Source organism: Colias philodice, chromosome 3 (genome assembly GCF_061535455.1).
Source record: "Colias philodice isolate Cphi_HAF_F1 chromosome 3, ilColPhil1 Martin Lab GWU primary, whole genome shotgun sequence".
In the NCBI taxonomy this organism is placed as follows: Eukaryota; Metazoa; Arthropoda; class Insecta; order Lepidoptera; family Pieridae; genus Colias; species Colias philodice.
This window is the reverse complement of record NC_143088.1, coordinates 7687870-7699270: the sequence shown is the minus strand read 5'-3', so window position 1 is coordinate 7699270 and position 11401 is coordinate 7687870. Positions and strand designations below refer to the sequence as shown.

The 11401-nt window shown below is 43.1% G+C and overlaps 1 protein-coding gene across 1 annotated transcript; it reads right to left on the bottom strand.

Moving 5' to 3' along the window:
* Positions 1 to 578: 578 nt before the first annotated feature.
* Positions 579 to 2981, bottom strand: LOC149489781 (uncharacterized). Its single transcript, XM_089714980.1, has 5 exons — positions 2827 to 2981; positions 2314 to 2444; positions 1914 to 1977; positions 1703 to 1820; positions 579 to 821 (listed from the first exon to the last, which is right to left on the bottom strand). The coding sequence occupies exons 1-5, from the start codon at positions 2952 to 2954 to the stop codon at positions 639 to 641; spliced, it is 624 nt and encodes a 207-aa protein (XP_089571106.1). The 5' UTR covers positions 2955 to 2981; the 3' UTR covers positions 579 to 638.
* Positions 2982 to 11401: the final 8420 nt, after the last annotated feature.

Here is an 11401-nt window from a genome sequence, read left to right as displayed (position 1 = left end):
AAGGAATATAATAAAAAAAGAATTATCGAAATCGGTCCACCCGTTCTCGAGTTATGCGCTTACCAACACATTTTGCGATTCATTTTTATATATAAGAATAGACTATTATTCTCCTCTCAAAGTTTCCTCCTTGGTACAGTGGTTAGACGTGAGCGTAAAACCGAGGTGTCCTGGGTTCGATTCCCGGTGGAGACGAAGAAATAAAATATGACGGTCTGGCAGGACACAGAAGGCTGATCACCTACTTATCCCTTAAAGAAAACCAATGAAACATATGTTTGCAAAATGCATCTGCCCCGTACATACCAACATACCACTAGAGGACACGGAACTTCGCATAATATCATAGTAATTATGTATGAATATATCCTATTCATTGTCTGATGTAAACGTAAATGTATCAGTGTACAATGTACATACTACTATAAGTTTTCTCTTTTATTCGACATGCAATATATAAGTATCGGCATACAGTATTAATTCAGCACATTTTAAGAGAATTTAAGAGTGTATCAATAAGCACCATAGTCTAAGGAATAAGATGGAATAAAAGCAGTGGATAAGTAGTATTCATTTAATAAAGCTTTGAAGTACATAATACATAACACGTAATATAGGTAGGTAAGTAGGCGGTATAATTACAAACTAGATATTATTCTCCATGAATCAAATTTATCTAAAAACGGGTTTAAAATCTTCTTTATCTGAGGACTGTATACTTTGGCTATGTATTTGTTGAATCTTGTAAAATAGGAAGCCAGAACATCTTTTAATATTTTATTAATTATGCAGTCCACGTTGTCCCCAAACTCCGTGTGAGACTGAAATAAGAAACACATTTGTACATATTATAAACTCATTCGATCTAGGTTAATTTATATATTTTTATATACCTACTAGTTGCTCTAATTATATTGGAGAGAAAAATACATAACAAAATACGCAATTTATATTTACACAAAGAAACAGAGCTATTCATGTATGGTAGAGTTGCATAATAATCAATTCATCAAAGAGACTCTACCTATATTTTCGGTCACTTGCAAAAAACATCTCCAGTTTTGAATTTTAGAATAAATAGGTTCATTCGTTTTTGTTGTGACAATTTATTTTCATAGCACTTTATTGCAATGCCTATAAAAGTTTACAATGAGGTCGTAAATAAGAGAGATTAATGATGCCTTCCTTTTTATATCAATAGTCAAATAGATCACATCGACCGTGAAGTAGGTAGGCAACAGTTCAGTGCATTTTATATTATATTCGTCATACAATTAATGAAACCAAATGAAAAATTTGTATCCTTCTGTATCTTCTAAGAGCAAGTCTATAAGAAGGGCAAGTCTGGCATTTTGATTTTTTATCTGGTTGTAAATTTAGGATACACAATATATTATGTATATTTCAAAATACCTAAACAAAAGCCGAATCTAATAATAAATACTAGTAAATTCCTCGCGGATCTTGATATAGGATACGAACAGTACCTACCTACTTGGTTAATGTCCTTTTATTCTTATTATTTTTGATAAACACAATTTATCAATTATTATTGATTCAATAAATAGATAATATAATTACCTTATCAGTATGCCCTTGATAATAATTTATAGATTATATCATCTGAATGGGCTATGTGCGAGTAATATAATCGAAATTAATAATGAGTTATTTTTCTGGAAACTATTAGGTACCTACTTACCGCAATTTCCTTCATGTCGAATCTGAAGTTTTCAAAATTATCAATTAAAGTCGATTTACTATTTTCAGACGGTCTTAAAAAAGCTTTGCATGATATTTCTAAATTTTTTATTTCGAACCTGAAAAAATGTTTTTCAAAGTTTCTTATGCATTCAAATTGGTCGACCTACTTAAAAATATACTAATGATACATAAAAACATTAGTTACCAACCTTAGTTCCCCTTTGCCGAATAACGGCAACTTGTCAAATAAGAAACCATCCATTTCGTAATAATCTAAAACATATTTTAAATTGATTAGGTAAAGTTAAATAAGTTCTCTATCTACTATCTATCTACTTGTGTTATTATATCATTATGTTTATAAGTCAAGGTTGGATTTAGAGAATGATGCTGCTTTGAGTGGTGAAGATAAATAACGTCACCAATATTAGAATGAATAAAAAGAGAGCCGCTCTACAAATAGATTAACCTTTTACCTGCAACCTAGTCGTCGAAAAATGCCAATATTTCTAGCTCTAAAAACTAATAAAAAAAGTACCTATGCATGTACAACCCATAAGCTTCTTATTTCTTATAAGTATTTATTTTTTAACTGCGTGAATTTCTTACCTGATTCAATAGTTAACTTTGAAATGGTAAGTCCCATGACAATTGCGAGTTCATCACGATTAAATTCTATATGATTTAATTGATAATCTCCTAGGCCTCTTATAACACCATTTGTAAGATTTGCTCCAATACTGTTTATAAATAATTGGTAGGTAAGTCTTAATTATAAAGCATTCGTACATTACATAACATTCGTTCTTAATTATCATATTATGTAGAGTCGATATTATGTTTTTTCTTACTTTACTCTATCACCAGAATTAAATAGTTAAATCGACTCCCGATAAATTTTATCATAGAGATTGTTGAGGACCAGATTCGTACAAGATCGAATAAAAAAAAAAAATAATCCCATAATTGACAACATATTATTATTATCACGCTGTAAGGTATTCGAAATACGAAATCGGGGCGGGAAGTAGGTGCCTAGATTATATACTTAGATATTAATTATTTTTGTCAATAAACGCAAACATTCGATTACTATAATAGCCTGGAGGATATTTGCTTTACCTGATAAGTCTCGTCTGGATCGTTACTTCTTCTCTAAGAAATATCATTGGATCAAGGACGGGCACATTGTTTTCAGGGCTACCTTGTTTAATAGTTTGCCTCATTATTTCAAACAATTGACGTAGCATCGCATTTGGATTTAAGAATTTCTGCTCTGTTAAGGCTAAAACAAATATTTTATTAACAAAAATTAATTTTCTTAATAATCCAAAAAACCGTTCTCGACCTTTATCAATTGTTTTTAACTGTACGGTTTACGATTAATACCATGTAGGTATTACGGATGGTTTTAAATGGTGTAATGCTCAGACCAAATTCATTTAAGAAATCATATAAAAACGCAATTATCACATACCACTTGTGTTTATGGTTGCTGTGAGTACCATCAGCAGAAGAATATTCATTGTAACAATTTTTTAAGTAACTATCTACTTATTTTTAAACAGTGGCCTGTTCTGGAAAGGCTTATGGATTATATATCGCGTAACACTGGCCATGAAATTTTATTTAATTGATTAACTGGCTTCCATTATCATCTAGTTTCGAAACTAGGATTTCTTATCTGCACGTAGTTAAAATCTATTTAAGAATCTCACCGCTAAAGTGACAGCAATTCATATTTCGCTCGAAGAAAACTGAGTCTATTATAGGCTTTTATATAAATATGTAATAAAATATATGTTTCGTCAATGTAGGTACATATAGGCGCCATTTAACCTGTGTATATTGTCAGAACCACAAATAAACTAAAATTAATGATACCTGGTTTTCAGCTATTGAAATGTAGTCATAAATGCACATCTATCTAATTGAATTAATTTCCCATGCTTATAAAGGACTACCAACAATATACCATTGGCCATGTATATTGTATCCTTGACACAATTTTTGATGCGGTGGATTAATTCTAACAGCATATCACCACTCCCATCTCACACTTCTGATAATAAAACTTACTTTGAATGGAAAAATGTTGGACGAATAAGAACATACAGGCTTATTGTTTAAGTTTTGAAATAGTGGTAAAAGGCAAGATTTTCTATGATGTCCAAAGAGGCACTTTTTATTATGTATAAGATTCAGGTTACAGATTATTACCTAAGTAAGGTGTAGGTACGAGTATTGTAATTTCTCCCGTCTTTATATTTCTTTAATACATAGGTACATATTTGCCTTTTCCATATATCTTCTCTAGAAATACCTGACCTTTTGCCATAAAATGTTTCCCGAGACCTATAAAAAACTTTCAGACCATGCCTCTCATTTCCTCAAAAGGTTAAGTGTTCGTTAACAAGTCTATCTTCGTCTGAAAAAACAAATACGTAAATGAATGAGTAGATTGGTTTTATGGTTTAATATAGGTCAATAGCTGATCACACAAATGGAGCGTGACGAAAGGAAACACCAGGAATAATTATTAAGTGACGTCTGTATCGTAAGACATCAGTTTAAACTTTAAGCCAATGATTATTCGAACACATAATTCTTTAATCAGCCTTTTTTACGGATATCATTGTTAAAAAGTAGAAGTTAGAGCCTATAACAAGATATTAGTAGAAATTTGTAGCGGATTCTTATATAACTATTCACTTGAAAAGTTTAAACCATTGCTTTTTGCCACTCTGCTATTTAAAGATAAAGAAATAGGTATATAACACAAAGAGTTTCATAGTTATTAATGCTACATAAAATATAACCTGTGTAATATTCAAAGAAGAGCAAAATAAATTCACAGGTATTTATTTGTAAATGTTTTCAATGTTTATTTAGTAATCGAAGTTCTAGTTAGCAATTGACATGAAAGGTTCATAAATTTATCCTCGCGCTACATCTGCTTTCGACCCGCCCTGCAAAATTCTTCAGCGGGTAATGCCCTGATTAAGACGACGATAGTTTTTTCCTTGACTGGCTCTTGCTCTTTATTTCGCATTTAATTGCACACACATAAGAAATCTTTTTATGTTTAGGTATATGGGGTCAAGAAACAACTTAAGTCAACACTTAAGTCATATATATACCTTGTATTCTAAAATACTTGACGAAAAACTCTATACATAGAATTAAGTATTGATAGAAATTAAAGCGACTATACCTTATAATATTATAAGTAGGTACTTATCTAACATAGTTCAAAGATGAGATGTAAAGTAGCTTTAAATTTGATGTCAAATATGACTTCATCATTGAAGCACAGGTAGCGCATATAACATAATATTACCTACTATACTTAGCTATACTATACACGATTTCCGTAGTTCATCCAGCCGTTGCTATTTATTCCCCCAGATTTCATCTAGTTCAGTGATCACTTCGACGCGTCTTTAGCGGCAGGCACTTGTACATTCAAATATAATTCTAAAATTACGAAAATATAATATTTACAATGGTTTTGATTTAATAACTAAATATAATAAAGAGTTTTCTTAGATTTTGGGGATGTGGCATTTTGTTATATTTTTGGTGTTTTTCACTTTCACTGTATTGACTCACGTGCTTCCCGGGCCTGCAAATCCTTATCGTAAGTACCCACTGAGGCTTAGATTTAAGATATGTGAATTCCTCTTATTAAAAACAAATTAAATGAAAATTATTTTCAAACGTTGAATTTTTCCATTTTCTAAAATATTTTTACTAGATGGCCATAGTCATGATATTTCTTTGTATATTTCATTCAAAGGTTTTTATTTATGGGTTTACATTAAATATGATGTAGTAATTCAGGTTAAGTTAGTAGGTATTTGTTTTTGTTCTTTTTTTCTAAATTATTTAATCCCATCTAGTTTTGTAGGTAAAACTATAAATAAGTAGATCTGTATCTCTAAATATAAAAATGAATATAACTATTTCCGTTGGTCACGGCATCACGCGTGAACGGGTGGACCGATTTTGATAATTCTTTTTTTATAATATTCCTTGAAGTACAAGGATGGTTCTTATGGACAGAGAACGTAAACATGTACCACGGGCGAAGCCGGGACGGGCTGCTAGTACAGAATATGATACCTCATTAATGTGGTTCAGATTATTTTTTGTAGTTTTGAACATGTACATTATAAATTATTTTTTTGTTATTCCTAATCATAAATAAATATTTGGTAGTCCGTATGACATTCTTCCGGTAGTGATTTCACTGATAGGTATGTTTTGTGTACTTGCGTGAAGTACATAATATTAAAGTTTTTCATGGTTTATTCATATATAATGGACATTAGTTAGATACGAATAAAAAATCCTCAATTATTTGAGTGTTTTAAAATAAGACCAAGTCTTGCAAAAATTAATATTGATTGATCCAAGTGGTGTGGGTCTGCCAAATTTTAAATGGGGAAATGAGATATGTTCAATTGGGAAACAATAACGAAATAGAACTCGAGGTTATCTACACTTGCGTCTGCTTGCGTTGCTGGAGTTTCTGGTCTCCCATCGGGCGCGTCCCCAGGTGGCGGATAGGGGCAGGCCCCCCAGATATGGGGGGTACCGGCTGCTCAGCCGGCGCGGACCAAAACCAGGTGGCCGGAGGGCTGTTAAATAATACTCCTAGGTGATGGTATGTGCGCAGCATCACCTAGTACTGGGGTTGGGGCCGATGAGGCCACTGAGCCGAAAGGGCCCAGCCCTGGGTAGCGGCTGGCGGGTTTAACCCGGCAGGCGTGCTGCAAACTGGAGGAGGAGGAGGTGATGATGGAGGCAAGTTTTCAAAATAAACTACCCCAGGAGGGTACCACCAAGGGTGGAGAATCCCTCCCTGAGTCCAACTCAGGCTGCCCCACGTATTCTGGGGGGGGCAAAAACTTGCATAGAGATTCCGACACTGAGGAGGTGGGTTCCCAGGCCTCCTCACTGCCAAATACTACTGGACCCGACGACCTTGGCGTGATAACGGATACTGATTTTATTTATGGTGATGAACCAAGAGGTACAGAAACGCGTGCTGCTAGAGCGCGCGGCAAAAAGAGTAATAGAAGAGGCAGCAGGGTGCCGGTCAGAGGGGGTTCCTCCTCTGACAGAGGTGCCCTCGGTGGAGCTGGGCTAGACGGCTCGATCATTTCGGACCGTGGGTTGGCAAGCGCAGGCTCAATGAACAGCGTGGCCACGCTGCGTTCTGTTTCATACGAGGAAGACCGACTTTGGGCGAAGCGAAGGCGGTCTCCTGACGCAAGCTGCTCGGCCTTTTCTACGGATGAAGAAGGAGTGCGTAGAGCGCATCGCGCGAAAAGGGGTAAAGGGCGCCCAGCCACCTCAACACAGGCGAGTGTTACGAGGCAGGCATATTTGCGGGCCCAGCGGAGGGAGTTAGAAAGCGACAGGAGTGACTTGGAGCGGTCAAATGTCCCGCCCCGGTCGGAAGAGGCGCGGACCTCTACTCCCCTCCCTCCACCACCAGCTCCTGGTGTTTTTGCCCCACTAAATGGCACAGAAACGGCGGCTGCTCTAGGCCGTCGCATTGAAGCCGGGCTGGCATCTATAAACGAGGTCCGGACGAAATCCCGCAATTTGAAAGGTGTCTTCGTGCGGGATCTTAAGGAGGCCTCAGATGTGATCCGCGAGGCGGCCGGACTTTTGCAGGAGCGCACAATGACAGAAGAAACCCGCCGCCTTCAAGCTGCGAACGACCGGTTGCAGACAGAGTTGGACGGCCTGCGTAAAGAAGTAGCCGAGCTAAAAGCGGCCCAAACCGCAGGTCCCAGTGGAGGAAACGCCGACCTGATAAAAGAAATAATGCGCCAGGTTGGTGAAATGGTGAGCGCCAGGCTAGAAGATATCAGCGACCGGCTGCTCCCGGAAAAGCGTCTCCGACCTCCGCTAGCAGCGGACCGAAGAGCACTAGAGCGGGAAAAAGGCCCTGCACTGGCTGAGAGCTTCCCTCCACTTCCTGCAGCCAGAATACCCGCTTCGAGAAGCAGAACAGCTCCTGTAAGGACCGAGCCTGTGCCTAGAGCAGCCGAAAACCAGTCAACTACGGGTGCACTACCCTCGCAGGGTGGGTCAAAGAAAAAGGGTGGAAAAAAGAAAAATCGTAGAGATACAGAAGCGGGTGCAAATGCGCCTTCCGATGTTACCACCTCACAGCAACGGTCTGAAGAGGGTTGGACCGTTGTAGGGAAGCGCAATAGGAAAAAAAAGAAACGAAACGGCCAGCAAACCCGGAAGGTTAGGAAGCTCCGGGTTCCCTCTACGTCGGCGGTTGTGATTGCAATCCAGCCGGGTGCTGAGGACCGCGGTATTAGCTTTGCCTCGGTGCTGAAGGAGGCCAAAGCCAAAATTGACCTAGCCGAAATCGGCATAAGTGCGGTTCGCTTTAAGCGATCCGCCACTGGTGCTCGCATTTTAGAGGTTCCCGGCGCCGCTAGCTAGCAGGCCGATGTGCTGGCGGTCAAACTGAGGGAGGTATTAGACAGCGAAGTGGTTAAGGTGTCCAGGCCAGTGAAGAGCGAAGAGCTGCGTATTACTGGGCTCGACGACTCAACTTCAGCGGACGAGGTTGCAGAGGCCGTGTGTCGGGTCGGGGAATGCTCCGCAGAGCAAGTTAAGTGCACAGGCTTGCGATCTGGACCTAGGGGCATTGTTACGGCCTGGATCAGCTGCCCGGTGGCAACTGCAAAAAAGCTTTCAAAAGCGGGCCGCATTCAAGTTGGATGGACCTCGGCCATGGTGCGTTTGAATGATCCGAAGCCCCTGCGCTGCTTCAGATGTCTGGAAGTGGGGCATGTCAAGGCCCTATGCTCTTCTACAGTGGACCGCAGCACTATCTGCTATCGTTGTGGGGATATCGGACACAAAGCTGGCCAGTGCACTGCCACGGCCGCACGTTGTGTTCTTTGTGCGGAGGCAAACCGTCCGGCGGATCACCGGCTTGGGAGCAAAGCCTGTAAAACTAAGGCTAAGAAAGGAAAGCAGGCGAGTGATGGCTCGGAGGCCCCCTCACTCGCTGCTCCGGCACCCACTGAGGCGCCGACTGTTGAGGCAGCGGCTATGGAGACATAATAATGTCTTCACTTCAAATGATCCAGGTGAACCTCAACCACTGTGCCAGGGCGCAGGATCTCCTGTACCAGAGCATGGCAGAGTGGGCTATTGATATGGCAGTGATTTCAGAGCCGTACACTGTGCCCTCACGGAGCAACTGTGCAGGAGATCTAGATGGCGTAGTCATGCTGATGGCGCGGGGTGGAGTGGAGCTCGAGAGGATAGTGAGGCGAAGTGGCTGTGTGGCGGCTTCGTTTGGTTCTGGCATTGTTGTGGGAGTATATTTTTCACCCAACCGCCGCCTCTCTGAGTTTGAGCAATTCCTAGACGAGGTGAAACAGGTGCTTGATCTCGCACATCCCCAACCAGTGCTATTGGCCGGAGACTTTAACGCCAAATCCGTAGCGTGGGGATCTCCCATGACCGATGCGCGTGGTGTGGTGCTCGAGGATTGGGCGGCTTCTTCCGGATTGTCCCTCCTTAATCAAGGGTCTGTACTCACATGCGTGCGGCAGAGGGGCGGCTCCATCGTTGATCTGACGTTTGCGAGCCCGTCTCTTGCCCACCGTGTGCGAGACTGGAGAGTTCTGGAGGACGTTGAAACGTTGTCGGACCACAGGTATATCCGTTTCGGCGTCGCCTCACGGGAGATTCCCGGTCGAGTGACTCCAAGTGAGGGACGGCGACCGCGCTGGGCGTTGAGCCGCCTAGATAAGGAGCTGCTGGTTGAAGCCGCTATCGTGCAGTCCTGGCTTCCTGTGCCGGAGGGAACTGTGGCTGTTGAGGTGGAGGCGGCGTGGCTCGCTGATGCCATGACGCAAGTTTGCGACGCGGCCATGCCCCGTGTTGGAAGGATACCACCCAAGCGGCAAGTTTACTGGTGGTCCGCCGAAATTTCCCAGTTGCGCTCTTTCTGCGTAGCTGCGAGGCGGGCGTACACCAGGTGTCGAAGGAGGAGACACACTGACGCAGAGGAAGCGCAGTTGTATGCTGCCTACAGGAGCTGCGTTGTTGCTCTACAGGAGGCCATTAGCCGATCTAAGGCGGAAGCTTGGGAGGAGATGATAAGTGGCCTGGATCGGGACGCCTGGGGCCGGCCGTATCAATGGGTGAGGCAAAAGATCCGCCCACGTGCCCCGCCCCTGACCCAGTCACTTGAGCCCCAATTTCTGGACCGAGTAGTGGCGTCGTTGTTTCCGGACCGGGAGAGACATCCTCCGCCATCGATGGCGTCGAGGAATGTTGCGCCACAGGAAGAGTCAGATGACGCCGTTGTTCCTTCGGTCACGAGAGAAGAGCTGGAATCGGCTGCAGACAGGCTTAAGAGAAAGAAGGTTTCGCCTGGTCCTGATGGTATACCTAGTCGAGCTTGGGCACTTGCGCTACCGGCTCTTGGCTCTAGAGTCGAGCGCCTGTTTTCAGCGTGCGTACAACAAGCCCAGTTTCCTGGAAGATGGAAATCTGGTAACTTGGTATTGATAAAAAAGCCAGGCCGCCCAGGGGATTCGCCGTCGGCTTATAGGCCGGTGGTGTTACTAGATGAGGTGGGAAAGCTCCTTGAGCGTATTCTGGCGGCGCGCCTCGTTGACCATCTTGAAAGAGTTGGGCCGAACCTCAGCAACTGCCAGTATGGCTTTCGGCGGAAGCGATCTACCCTAGACGCAATCTTATGTTTGAAGACCGTTGCAGTGGATGTGGTCTCCAGAGGCGGAGTACTTTTGGCGGTATCTTTGGATATCGCCAATGCTTTTAATACCTTGCCCTGGACGTGCATTCTGGAGGCACTCCGCTACCATCGCGTGCCCACATATTTACTACGGATGATACAATCATACTTGTCAGATAGGTCCGTATCGTACCTCTCTCGGGATGGGTGGAGGCAGAGGCCTATGTCGTGCGGTGTTCCACAGGGTTCGGTGCTAGGACCGCTCCTGTGGAACATCGGCTATGACTGGGTTCTGCGTGGTGAGCATCTCCCAGGGGTCGGTGTGTTATGTTACGCCGACGACACGTTGGTGACTGCTCGTGGAAACTGTCTAAGTGAGGCAGCCCAATTGGCGACAGCTGGCGTTGATCTAGTTGTGAATCGCATCCGCCGGCTAGGTCTGAAAGTGGCCTTGGAAAAGACGGAGGCGCTGTGCTTCCATGGCCCCCGTAGGGCACCAGGGGCTGGTTCCTGTGTACAGGTGGGGGGCGTGTCCATAGAGATCAGTCAGACAATGCGCTATCTGGGAATTTTCTTAGACGGTCGTTGGTCTTTTGCGGAGCACTTCCGTCGCCTCGCCCCCCGGCTCACCGGAGCGGCCGGGGCACTGGGAAGCTTGCTCCCCAATCTTCGGGGGCCTGGAGATAGCTGTCGCCGGCTTTACACCGGTGCCATCCGCTCAATGGCCCTGTACGGAGCGCCCATCTGGGCTGATTCTCTTAGCGCCCGGACTAGACCCCTTCTGCGTCGTCCGCAACGGGTCATGGCGCTAAGAATATCGCGGGCATATCGGACTGTCTCTTTTGAAGCAGCCTGCGTACTAGCCGGAACCCCCCCTTGGGAACTTGACGCTGCTGTACTCGCGGACGTGTACCGACGAATTGCTGGGTCCAGGTCTTCGGG